This window comes from Otolemur garnettii, unplaced genomic scaffold, assembly GCF_000181295.1.
Source record: "Otolemur garnettii isolate 467f Iridium unplaced genomic scaffold, OtoGar3 scaffold00019, whole genome shotgun sequence".
In the NCBI taxonomy this organism is placed as follows: Eukaryota; Metazoa; Chordata; class Mammalia; order Primates; family Galagidae; genus Otolemur; species Otolemur garnettii.
In genome coordinates this window covers 7,108,110-7,122,047 of record NW_003852414.1, presented here as the reverse complement: position 1 = coordinate 7,122,047, position 13,938 = coordinate 7,108,110, and the positions used below count along the sequence as shown (strand labels likewise).

The 13,938-nt window shown below is 35.3% G+C and overlaps 1 protein-coding gene across 2 annotated transcripts in view; it reads left to right on the top strand.

Moving 5' to 3' along the window:
* Nucleotides 1–13,938, top strand: part of WAC (WW domain containing adaptor with coiled-coil) — an 87,831-nt gene that overhangs the window by 55,951 nt on the left and 17,942 nt on the right. The window contains exons 5-7 of one of the 2 annotated variants that reach the window (XM_012803321.2): nucleotides 3,650–3,765; nucleotides 4,299–4,411; nucleotides 8,587–8,895. In XM_012803321.2, coding sequence (XP_012658775.1) covers nucleotides 3,650–3,765; nucleotides 4,299–4,411; nucleotides 8,587–8,895 — 538 coding nt within the window. The remainder of the gene's footprint in view (nucleotides 1–3,649; nucleotides 3,766–4,298; nucleotides 4,412–8,586; nucleotides 8,896–13,938) is intronic. The other variant, XM_023511467.1, reaches the window with a different exon arrangement.

Sequence of the window (13,938 nt, the reverse complement as noted above, 5' to 3'; positions counted from 1 at the left end):
TATCTGTTGGTGAAGTAGGTTGGTCCTTAGCTCTATTTAAAGATACTTTGTGGTAAGTAGTATTATTTTCCTCACTTTACTGGTTACAAAACAAAGATGCAAAAGCTGTGTTAGGATTGCCCCATCAGGAAGTGATGGAGGAAAGACTTGATCCGAGTGGTCTTAGCTACCAAGACGTAAGGTCTGGTGAGACCCTCATTTTTGTTTCCATTGATATTTAATGGTACATTTGAAGAAGTTTTGTTAACCTGGGCAGCGCCTGTGGCTCAATGAGTAGGGTGCCGCTGGCCCCATATACTGAGGGTGGCAGGTTCAAACCCAGCCCTGGCCAAACTACAAGAAAAAAATAGCCAGTCATTGTGGCGGGCGCCTATAGTCCGAGCTAGAGAGGCTAAGGCAGGAGACTCACTTGAAAGCCCAGGAGTTGGAGGTTGCTGTGAGCTGTGATGCCATGGCACTCTACCCAGGGGGATAGCTTGAGGCTCCGTCTCAAAAAAAAAAAAAGTTGTTTTGTAAAGGAGATGAGAGCCTTGAAGATGAGCAGCATAAACGGTTGACCCTTCGAAGTTGACACCACCAAGTGAGAGTAAACTACTTGAGAGGTTGCTAAAGTCAGTATCAACATTCTACAGTTGTTTGACATTTGAAGCAAATTGAAAAAGTGGGAAACCTTGAAAAGTGGGTGCCTCTTCAGCTGACCGAAAATCAGAGCAATCATTGTTTTCAAGTGTCGTTGTCTTATTCTACCCAACAATAATGAACCATTTCTTGATTGGATTGTGACATGCTATGAAAAGTGGATTTCATAAGAGTTGGCAGTGACCAGCTCAGTGGTTGGATCAAGAGAAAGCCAAATTTGCAGTTAAAAAAACGGGTTGTGGTCACTGCTGGTCTGCTACTGGTCTGATTTACTACTGGTCTGATTTATTGAATTCCAGCGAAACCATTACATTTGAGATGTCTGCTCAGTAAATCCCTAAGCTGCTCAGAAAACTGCAACACCTGCATTGGTTAACAGAAAGGCCCCAGTTCTTCTCCACGACACTTGCTGATTGCACATCACACAACCAACACTTCAAAAGTTGAATAAATTGAGCTACCTGAAGTTCTGTGTGTTTTTTTTTTTTTTTTTTTTTGCCAGGGCTGGGTTTGAACCTGCCACCTCGGGCCAGCGCCTTACTCCTTTGAACCATGGCGCCGCCCAAGCTACCTGAAGTTTTGCCTCATCTGTTGTGTTCACTTGACCGCTTCCACAACCTGCAGGATAGATTCGGGTTGAATCTCAAAGCAGGGATTTTTACACTACAGGAAGAAACAAACTTACTTCTCACTGGCAATAGTGTGTTGATTGTAATGGTTTCTATTTTGATCAATAGAGATATATTTGAGCCTTATTACAAGGATTTAAAATTCATGGTCTACCACACCTACGTGCATCTTACAAGGGTACATGTGAAGTTTACTGAATGTAGAATGTCTTAACGTAGTAACTAAGAAAATGCGTGAAGGCTATGTTAACCAGTTTGATGAAAACATTTCAAATTGTATATTAAACCAGCACATTGTACCCCATGATTACATTGATGTACACAGCTATGACTTAATTAAAAAAAAAAAATTCATGGTCTAAAACTGCAATTACTTTTGCACAATAGCACATCTGTCACCTTAAACATTTATTATTTTTTTGTGTTGGGAACACTTAAAATCCTCTTTTAGCTATTTGAAAAAAATATAGTAAGTTATATTTTATATATTCTATTTATAGTAGAATCTTTTCATTCAACTTAAACTCATGTGAGCATGGTGGGAGGCTGAGGCAGGTGGTTTGTTTGAGCTTAGGAGTTGGAGACCAGCCTGTCTCTACTAAAAATAGAAAAACTATCCAGTCATGGTGGTGGGCACCTGTGGTCCCAGCCACTCTGGAGGCTGAGATAAGAGGATTGCTTAAGGCCACAAATTTGAGGTTGCTGTGAGCTGTACTGCCACGGTACCCTATCCCCCCCCCCAACCTCCCTAAAACCTTAAGCTCCCTTGAAATAATAGTAAAGAATTCAACTAGTATATTTGAGATTCTTATCAGATTTGCTGGGGCTCTGCAAGCACATAAACATTCCACTTTTTGAGATCAGTTTTGTGCATATGGACTTTTTACATTTTCTGATTTCAGTATGATAATAGAATAAAAATAATCTGTTGAGAGAATAAGAATTTTTGAAAGACCAGTTTTAGTTACAGGAAAATGAGTGTTATTAGTGATCCTGTATATCAGGGGTCCTCAAACTTTTTAACCGAGGGGGGAGGGGTAGTTCACTGTCCCTCAGACCGTTATGGAGGGCCAGACTGCTGGCCCCGGGACAAGTCGGCTGCTAAACAGGACAGGCAGTGGCGGCAAAAACACCTGGCGGGTGGTATAAATGTCCTAGGTGTGCTGCATGTGGCCCACGGGCCATAGTTTGAGGACACCTGCTATATATTATGAGACGAGATTTATATATGTACTGGACCTATCTCATAGATTTTGAAGTGAAACATATTCATAGCTTTTTTTACATTTCAAATTAATATGAGGGCACAAATGTTTAGGTTACCTTGTGTTCAATTGTAAGGTAAAGTTCAAGTTGTAGTTGAGCCCTTCTCCCAGGGGGCATGCTGAACACCCTCACATTGTGCTTATTATGTGAGATCCCACCAGTTGCCTTCCCTACTCTCCCTTCCCATTCCCCTTGCTAGATTATATTTGTATTTTATCATTTGTGTGGGCATGTAGTTGTTTATATGTTGGTTTTATATTAGCGTTGAGTACATTGGATTTATTTTTTCCATTCTCAGTTACTTTACTTAAGATTGTGTTTCAGCTTCTTTATATTCATAGCTTTTAGTTTATTTTTTACAATTTTAAATGTTTTGGTACCTTTTTTCACTAAATGTGGACAAGCTGTTTTTTCCTATGACGACTATTGTGCTTTAGAAAATTCAGAACTGATGATCTGTCATTTTATCAGGCAATTGAGAATAGGCTCCCTACTTCATGTTACTGTATTTCAGCAATTAAAATGATAATAGGGAGGGGGTTTTTGGGGGGGGGGGTTTTGGTTTTTTTGAGACAGTCTCAAGCTGTTGCCCTGGGTAGAGTACTGTGGTGTCACAGCTCACAGTAACCTCAAACTTTTGGGCTTAAGCAATTCTCTTGCCTCAGCCTCTCAAACAGCTGGGACTGCAGGCGCCCACCACAATGCCTGGCTATTTTCTTTTTTTGTTGTTGTAGTTGTCATTGTTGTTTGGCAGGCTGGGTCTGGATTTGAACCCACCAGCTCCTTTGTATGTGGTTGGTACCCTAGCCGCTTGAGCTACAGGCACCAAGCCAGACAATAAGGAGTTTTTGTAACACTAAAGTAAAGACATTAATGTCATGTTTTTCTTTATCTAATAAGCTAATATTAATCTGTGTAATTGTGATCTTTTGTAAGGTTTTCTGTTAACCTTTTAAGTCTTTCATACACAAAGGTCTTCTAAAATAGAAATAATTACATTTTATTTCCCTGATAACTCTTTCCCCAAATGTATACTTTGAAAGGCATTGATATTCTTTATATCGTATCAAGTAATAGTAGTAACAATTTCTAATTTAAAAAAAATTTTTTTTAAGCCTTATGATTCTGCAGATGACTGGTCTGAGCATATTAGCTCTTCTGGGAAAAAATACTACTACAATTGTCGAACAGAAGTTTCACAGTGGGAAAAACCAAAAGAGTGGCTTGAAAGGTATTTGCCTTTAATTTCTCTTATCTTGATTCTATAGGTTAACAGAGCATCAAACATTCATTTCTTTTTATAGTGATACCTATCACTTTCCTTTCTAAGGACAATGGTTGGCCCATTATCTATTTGCTATAATTTGTTTTCTAAAAATATCTAGGAAAAATAGCTGTTCAAAAGGGGCTTGAACAGTTCGCATATTAAATAAAATACTTACTTCTTTATGCATCTTTTATAACTTACGATTGAAATTTATATATTTTTTAGAGCAGTAAGATAATTTCTTTTAAATATCTAGAATTAATATTTCAGAGTTTGAGTTATAGTGTTAGTGATATAAATAATTACAGATAGTGTTGCCATCAGTGAGCAATATTAGTGTTCTGTTTGCTACACTCATTTCCTATACCAGTTAAATTACATTGTGACCATGTTCCATTCTTTTAATTTTCCACTTGTTAATGCATTTGGCCATAGCTGTTATTATGGGAATTCATTCTCTTAATGTAATTTTTATGAGTTTATTTTATTATTTGTAGAGAACAGAGACAAAAAGAAGCAAACAAGATGGCAGTTAATAGCTTCCCAAAAGATAGGGATTACAGAAGAGAGGTGATGCAAGCAACAGCCACTAGTGGGTTTACCAGTGGAAGTAAGTGTTAATTTTTTTCTTTGAAACAGTATAATGTTTAATTTGTTCCTATTCATTACTTTCCAAATCCATCTGCATCATCTATATACATAAGTTAAAATAAGCAGAAATTTATTTAAGAGTTTGTTTTGTGTTGAGTCTTTGTCCCCATCTTTCCGTGTCATTTGCTGAAAAGGGAAAGGATGTCCGGTGGAATAGCGCACATTGTGTATTTCTCACGGCCTGTATGTCTGTAATGGAGTTGAATTGTATACAGTACAATTTCATGGATTGCCTGGTTTTTTGTTTTTGTTTTACAGGGACCTGTTGTGCCCTGTTAAACTGGACACAAAACTCTTTAGGTTTCACTCTAATTGTATCACACAGGTGTACACAGATGGGATGGTTTTTTTTATGATATTGGTGAATAATTTGTTTATCCTTGTATTTTGAAACTTAATTTCACTCTGATCATAGCTCTTTGTAACAACTCTGCATTGAATTTCCACAAAGTTATTAAAATGACTACTAGAAATTTTCTAAGGTGCCTTTAATGTGTAAATCCAGCTATGGGTATATCTTAATGTTCTTTTGGGGCCAAAATTTATGCAAGTGGGGCATCATACATTTGTTTTTAATTCATTCTCTAAATTTAAAGTTTTGCTAAAGGTATTCTATTCCTAGTGGCCTCCTTGCCCAGAATAAAATTTAAATACCACAGAGAGTTTTCTGATTCTTATGATGATATTTTGTGGAAATTCTTAGACTTAAGTGCTTTTTGAGTCTTGCTCTGTAACTCAAAACAAAAAGCAGAGGATGTATTTGGTCTCAGCATGGGATTATTGATTTTTTTTTAATGGAAAAAAATATTGAAGATGAAACTATAACATAGTTCTTCAGGGTCAAATGTTAAATATTATGTTTTTAAATGATCTAGTGAAATTATACTTAATTCTTAGAAACTGATTTAAAGTGTTAAAGTTACGGAATTAAAGGATATTGTATTTTGGGACAGAAGGCTTGGAATTAAGACCCATTTCACTGCCTTAAGTGACTGACTTTTGGCAAAAAATTAAAAAGACAAAAGAAGGTTTTCTTCTTGAAGTAAATAAGTAGCACCCAGTTTGTGGGCCTCCTGAACAAATCATGGGAGGGGGTATGCACAGAAAAATGATAGATATGGATGAAAATAACTTTTTAGTAAATAAAGTTGGAGGTGGCATTGTTGTGTGTCTGCTAACCAGGTTCCTGTAACAGATAACAGGCAGCACTGGATTGGCCCATAACTGGCTGATGGTTCCCAAAGAGGAGAAAGAAGAAAGTCTATCATGTCTACTTTATTCTCTCTAACATAACCTGTTGTTTAAGTTGATTTTCCATTGAAAATGATTGGGGAGGGGGGCAGTTAGAAATTTGATAGAATTTGATAGAACTAAAAAATGGGAAATAAAAATATTTTGTGCTTTTGCATTGTTTTAATCTGTATTATCTTTCAAAGTTCTTTTTAATTTAGTTTTTATGATTTCAAAAGACCAGGCATATTTGTTTAAAAACCTAGAAGAGAGTTAAAAATTTTGATCCCATGACCCAGGAATATTTTGGAACATTTACTTTATGTGCATATAAATGTTTATAGAAATTACATGTGTGCATTTTACACCAAAAATGACATGGCATATTACTGTTTTTAACTTGCCTTTTTGTTCATTAAAATATCATCAGTGTTTCCATGTAAGTTTATAACTCTACATTTGTTATGTTGATTGTAGTGATATAATCCCCTATCTGTGGATACTTGAGTGATTTTCAGTCTTTTCCTTTGGTAAACAAGATTATGATTCACACCTTTTCCATGTGTCTGATTACTACTTAAATTCCTAGATGTGCAAATGATGAGTCAGTGTTAAGTTGAATTGTAGTCTGCATCATACTTTTTTTTTAGTTTTTAAGCAGTGTTTGAGAAGAGATCTTAGCTGTGTTGCCTCTTTTTTGAATGGGTTGAATGAGCTATATTTGGTGGGAGTAACAAAGTCGGAAAGCCATTTAGATGTTTAACTTTGTTTATCCAGAAAATGTTGGCAGATTTTTTTCCCATGTGTGTCGTATATTTGTGTTTGCATAAGGTGATGCTTAAAGCTTGTTCCTAACAACCAATAAAAGCAGTGTAGGCTCTGGGAGAGGGAAAGGTTGGGAAGAGTTTTACACACCAAGGGAGAAAGTAAGAAAATAGATTTTAGTTGAATTTTTGGGGCGCACTGTATTAAGTATTTTCAAAATACTAAGAAACTTCAGCAAATGTTCTTTGTAACTTAATGTTGAAAATTTTGAATTTGCCAACTCCTACTGGATTATTTTTAGTGTCTCTGATCTTTATTCTCTGTTTAGAGAAACCTTACTTGAGAATTCTTAACCGTGGCACTTACATCTTGGGTCAAGTAATTCTTTATTGTGGGAGATTTTCCTGTGTTGTCAATTGTTGAGCATTGGCCTTTTCCCATGTGATGCCAGTTAGCACACCTCCCTTCCAGGCATGACAAGAAAAAAGGTCCCCTGGGAGTGTGTGTAACTAGTAATTGCTTAACTTTGTGCTATCGAGAGTTGCAGCTGTCACTTACTCTGTTCCTGTAATGCTGCTGCCTTTTAAAAAAATTTGGTTACCCTCTTTAATTTTTATCTGAGTACATTTACTTGATACACTTTGACTACAGCCATACAGACCTGAAAGAATTTTCTTGGTTAAGGAAATAATTCTAGGTAATCGAGTGATAGATTTGGGAATGTTTATATCTCTACTTATAAAGATTTCTATGGTAGTATCCCCTTCACAGGACGAGGCTCTGGAATAAATTTAAAGTTTTATGTCCATACAAGTTGATAGTTTACTGATGTGTTAACATCATGTAGCAGCTATTTGTATTGTTGGGTTTTTTTTCTGTTTTTCTAAAGTGTGGTATACTATACAGTTTATAAAACTGTATTTTATATATTAAGTCATTGTCAACAGACCTTGTGTAATAGGACTGAAGTATTTTGGCAGTACCCTGCAACCTTTTGCTGTGGTGTGTGTATATATATATATAATATGTAGTATTTGTTTATTGAGAACTCTAAAACTACTTAATAGTTTGAATATAATTCCTTTTTGCTCTTTAGAATTGAAGGAGCTGTGAATTGGGGGAAAAACACCATATTCAGTAAAGAGGGCATCGTTTTGTAAAATTATTATGAATCATAGGCTTGAATCTTAGGGGATTTCACTACTTGGAAGTTACTTTATAGTTCTTTAGTTACTCATTGGAATACTGTAGTGGTTAGAGCCTTTTATATAAATATAAACTTAAAATGATTATTGAAAATTTTCTTTTGGTACTATTTTGTGGAAGCATACTGCTAGCATATAAATTGTTAAAAGAGTTTAAATTTCGGAGTTTAAAATATTTTTGTGGCTTTAAATTGAAAAAGGATCTGTTATACCTGATAAATATATTATTCTGACTGTGCTGTGAATATAGGATTTCTGTTCTGTGATAGCATTGTGCATCATGATTTTATCACTAATGTTGGTTATTTGTAGGACTATTGAAAATATTATGAATTGGTTTACTTAGTGAGTAGTTCTTCATAAGTTCAACCATTTTAAAATGATTTTATTTCAGTTTTAGCATAAAGTACTTTAGAGCCCACGAATAGCTACCTTAGTATTCAGAAAACTCAGGCTAATAAATCTAGTCTTCCTTTGCAGTTGAACCACTGTGAATAATTCATTCAACTAACAGAATCTATGATTCATATTTTGAAAGAATGGAGCATTTTTTCTATTTTTAAAGCCTTTACAATTTTTTTGAGTAAAATGTTTTCACTCCATATGTTGGACTTTTTTTTTTTTTTTTTTTTAGTTTTGTTTGAACTGCAGGGTGATTCTGAAGAATCCTAAAAAATTTATGCACCGCTGGAAATCTTCAGTATAGATAAGTGTTTATAATTTAGTGAAGATTCCTACCTTTCCAGTATTTATATATTTATATGCCAGTGGTAAAACTGCAGACACTTAACTGGCCTTGCAGTTTTATAAAAAAGATATATAAGTACAAATATGTTGGTAAATTAGCTGATGTTGAAGACAGGATTCTAACGTAATCTTTTTTCTTCCCCCTCCCGTCATTCCAACATCTCTTTTTTCGAACTGTGAACTAAAGTGGAAGACAAGCATTCCAGTGATGCCAGTAGTTTGCTCCCACAGAATATTTTGTCTCAAACAAGCAGACACAATGACAGAGACTACAGACTGCCAAGAGCAGAGACTCACAGTAGCTCTACGCCAGTACAGCACCCCATCAAACCAGTGGTTCATCCAACTGCTACCCCAAGCACTGTTCCTTCTAGTCCATTTACGCTACAGTCTGATCACCAGCCAAAGAAATCATTTGATGCTAATGGAGCATCTACTTTATCAAAACTGCCTACACCCACATCTTCTCTCCCTGCACAGAAAACAGAAAGAAAAGGTATGCCATTATTACTAGATGCTGCACGTTGAACTATAGTGTTTTGTAAGTCTTTTAGAATGTTACTGTGTAGCCTTAAGTCTAGAGTTAGCAGTTTAGCTAACTCTAGCATGCTAACTTTAGCAAGTTAGCATTTAGCTTTTTCTTTTAATCGGCAAGCCTCAGAACTGTTTTTTTGCTTTTGACACTGAAGTCAAGTGCTTAATAGTGATGGTTTACATAACATGTCAGAGTCAAATGACTGTCCCTTCATATTTGTATATATAATTCTCTGCTTTTGTGATAATTGTCTTGATAGTCTAGAAATTGTCTCAATGTGCTCTTAATTAAAATTTCATACAAGTAGAGACATTTTTAAACTTCTATATAAAACACGCAATTTTTGGTTTCACTTTAGATGATAAGAGAACTAAGTTGTGGGCCACAAGATAAGGAGTGCTAATGTCTGAATTGGACCTTAAGTCTAAGGATTAGAAGTTAAACATTGCAACCCAAATTCTGTTTTTCCAGGACAGTGTTAATAATTTATGCTATGTTTGAAAAGTTAAGAGAAAGACTATGAGAACAAGTACTTGGGAAGTAATACACAACGTACACAGTGTGATGAGAAGTATGTTTGCATGGACCATTCACAGTCCCACGCTTCTACTTGACTGTTCGCAATCTCAGAGTTTTACTTGGTAGTATGTTTTAGGAAACTAAAGAAATTATCAGAGGCTGACCCATGTCAGACCATGAGTAAATGATGAGAAAATTTTAAATACAAGTTTAGGAGATGGTGATGAGTCTTCAGGGCTAATCTATTGCTTAAGTTCATTCACATTGACTTTATATATTGATAAAAGGTTCAAATAATTTGATTTCTTTTTCTTCTGGTTTCCTCTTTTCCTTTCATGCATACATGTTTTTCGGATGTTCCTTGTACTACAGCAGTTGTGTTGTGTATCGCTAAACCATATATTTTTACCATGCAGTACATAATAAACAGATTAATGCTTGTTCCAGATGTCAAATTCCTTCATAATAGTTTGTACCAAATTCATATGTACATGTTAAATTTACCCTGTTGCAGAATTAAATTGGCAAAGAGGATTCTTCATAGGTGTGCTGAGAATTAATGTCGTAGTTAATGTATTTTTCCTAGCATGTTTTTGATTTTTAGTTCCTGTAATTTTATTTGACAATTTAGTCACAGAAAATTTTATTTAAAAAGCTCTGGTCAATTTAAAGAAAAATCCTATGGTCTTTTAAAAGTTTCATCATGTTTCACTTGTACATGTAACACTTTTAACTTTTACCTATTTTTTGAAATTTTTTCTTGTAATATTACACTCCTTCGATTTCCTAGTTTTGTTCTCTTCCTGTTCCTTAAATATTAGTATCTTGAAAACTTTTCCCCTGTGGTGTTTTTTTTTTTCCTGGTTATCATGACCTGTTTTCCTCGATAGTGATTCTTTGTGACTGTCAAGACTCCCAGATCTTTAGCTGGAGTTCACACTAACCTCCTCCTGTAAGCTCTTGGTATTTGTTTTATTTCTTCAGATACAGTGTGCCCTACATTTCTCTCTTTTCATACAGTTTATTCTTAATACTCAGTGGTTGACAGTACTGTCCCTTGTTCTCCAACTTTATCATTCACCTGCCCTCTCCCTGACTCCAGACTACTCATTGACACATCTTTGACTCTTCTATCACTCATTTGTTGTATATACTTTCTTTTGTTATTGTCGTTGCCATTGCTGAAAATCAAGACATTGCTCTTGAAGTCACCTTGTGATTACTTTCTTATTTAGTCTATCCACTTATGGTAGCATCCTTAAAAAGTTTAGATTGGACTGTGTCACTTCCTTGCCTAAAAACTTCTCATGGTTTCCCATTATCCAAAGGATCAAGTCTGTATTAATAAGATTATAGCAAGCATTTGGCAGTCTGGTTGCAGTCTGTGTTACTAGCTTGTAGCTTGATCCATAGCCATTTTGATTTTAACTCCCTATGATCTGTCTTTTGCAAACTTGGGACCTTTTTCGGGACACATGTTCTTTCTTCCATTCTTAGCCTTTTGAACTCAGTACTTTTTTGTTAAGACTTAGCTCTAATGTCCTTGGGTTATCACTTAACCTCTCCCAATCTGTTTCCTAAATAAACACTTTGTACTTTTGTCTATTGCAGAAATTACCACATTTTAATTCTGGTTTTTTCTGTTAGTCTATATCCTCCTTAGGGTTAGACATTATGTTTTAATGAATTTTGTACTTTGTTCATCTTCTGCCCTCTCCCTTCATGTTTTATGTGCTATTCCTGACAAACTTAGCATAATTGAAAATTAACTGCATATACCAGGTTTGGTGCTGTATAAACTTTAAAAGAACATTGCCAGGCTTTTAACACATCATGAGTATTAGAGGTATCTTCTCTAGAACTCAGATTCTTCCCCCAAAACCATATGTAATAAAAGACAAGTTGAGTCTTTGTCTATTTGGACAATGCTAATTTAGAATTCCCAATAAACCAGAGGTGATTGAAGTTTAAATTCCACCAAGTGTTTTTGCTCATCACAAGCTTTATATAAAAATGTCATATAGTGACTTTAAACTTATAGGGGAAAACTTGCTTATCTTGGAATTGTCTGTTTATGTAGGGGAAATTGTACAGTCTTTCCTTTGCCTGTTACTTGAAGACAACTTCTTTAAATTGTGTAAAGTTTGTGTTAAATTGTGTTAAATTTGATGCTTCCAGGTTGTTTTCTAGTTAAATTTGTGAATATCCATTAATATGAATTATTTTTGCCCTTGGTAGAGCTATCTATGTTGTTTGAGCTTTTTGTTGATTCTGGTCATTATTGACTCTTCTCATTAACATAGTGATTTCCTTGTTTGGATTCTGCTTAATAATCTATATTGAGGAGTTCGTTTAAATCAGATTGCTCCGTTGGTCTTGAGTGCTAATAGTACAGGTAAACTGTATTTAAAGACAGCAGTGGTAGGATGCTGTGACAAAGGGCAGGGTCTTTGACTTCCGAACCACTGCTCTGTCCTTAGTGCTTGACAAACATTAGGTAGTTCGCTTGTATGTATGTGTTGTGGGTTGGGGACAAGAATGGTGATAAATGTGTTTGATGGTTTGGGAAGCACCTGCATTGGTTATGGTTTTAAAAAGGTATTTGGAGAAAAAGATGAGTGTATGCGTTGTACGTGTAATGAAAGGATGCTAGCAGTAGATTTAGATCTGTTTGTGCTAGTGTGTCACTTGAGAACCTAAACTCAGTTTGTGTGTGTTTGAGGGACAAAAGTGTGAAAAAGTGGCAAAATTCTTCACTTCTGCAGAGAATAACCCTGCCATGTGTTACAGAGGATGAAACAAAAGCCAGGTGCTCCAATTTAGGTCTGTGTTTATTGTGGTAACATTGGGGTAACTTGGTAAGATGACTTGGGAAAACCATGTGACAGAGAAACTCTGATACATTTAAATGTATAAAACTGATTATCAGTTGGTATTCCCGTGACTATTGTAAATTGGGTCTAACTCCATCATTCCTTACAGATTTGTGAAATGACAAAACAGGAGATAATCACTCCTGTTCTTTGCTGTGACTAAGAGCCAGTATCAGAGTATAATGGCCTTAGTCAACAAGCTCCTCATTGAGTAACTTAGAGTTATGATTTATTAGCATAGATAAATTTGAAAGCAGAACAAAGTAGCCACAGAAGCAGTATTTATTGAGTAACTCAAGCTAACTTTTAAGGGTTAGCATGTCTAAATAGTTGGTCACATTAGTTATATGCTGGTTCCATAATGGGAGGAAATAGGAAGATTAGTCATGCTATAATTAATACATAATGTGCGTCAGTCACTCAGAATAAAATTCCTTCTGGGGTATCTGTTGTCATGGTATCTGTAGACTAAGTGACATTTGAATGGACCTAACGACTTCAGTATGTGTTAAGGCTGTTCTTTTATAGCTGACATTTAAAGGTCATTCATTGGTTACAGGAGGCCACATTCAGCACTCTGTAGGATTACTGAATATTGGCCATGGATTTATTCAAATATTTATTGAGTAAGTGTATACAGTGGTGAAGGAATTTATTCTTAACAAATTTAACTAAATTTAGTCAACTTTCAAAGGTGGTATTTTGAACAGTGGGACGGGAGACTGTAATCAAAAGAACATTAGAAATACTGTAACTTTGAGGATATGGAAGACCTTAAGATCTAAAATTATATTAATAGGCAGTTACAGAAGAGAAAATTGCCAAGCCTTGCCTTATTAACTGAAAAATTAAAGAGCTAAAACTCTTTAAAACTCTTAAAACAGAAAATCTTAATGGTGTATTGACACTGATTTCTTGGATATGACAGCAAAAAGCATAGGTGGCAACATTTTAAAATACGGTGGACTTCATTAGTATTGACTTTTCTAAAACCAAAGAAGTAAAAATACAGCTCCTAGAATGAGAGAAAATATATATGCGATAAAGGATTAATATCCAGAATAAAGATAATCTGATTAAGTTGCCAATAGGCACATGAAAAGATGCTTAATATTACTAAAATGGTGCAGCTACTGTTGAATGCAGTTTGGCATTTCCTCAAAAGGTTAAACATAGAATTATCTGTCGGATCTAGCAGATCCATTCCTTTGTATATCCTCCCAAAGAATTTAAAGGGAGGAACTCAGAGTTACTTATGTACCAGTGTCTTAGAAGTTTACAACAGACAAAAATGTTAGGTAGAAACAATCAAGTGTCTATCAACAAATGAAATGACAAAATGTAAGACATATACGTACAATAAAATATTCAGCCTTCAAAAGGAATGAAATTCTATACATGCTACAACATGGATGAACCTTAAGAACCTTCCACTAAGTGAAATAAGCCAGATACTGAAGGACAGATATTGTATGATTCCATGTATATGAGATACTTAGAATGGGCAAATTTATTGAGAATAAAGGTTACCAGGAGCTGTTGAGTGGGAAGGAGGTAGATGGGGGGAGTTAACTATTTAATGGGTACCAAATGTAAATGTAAAACTTACCAA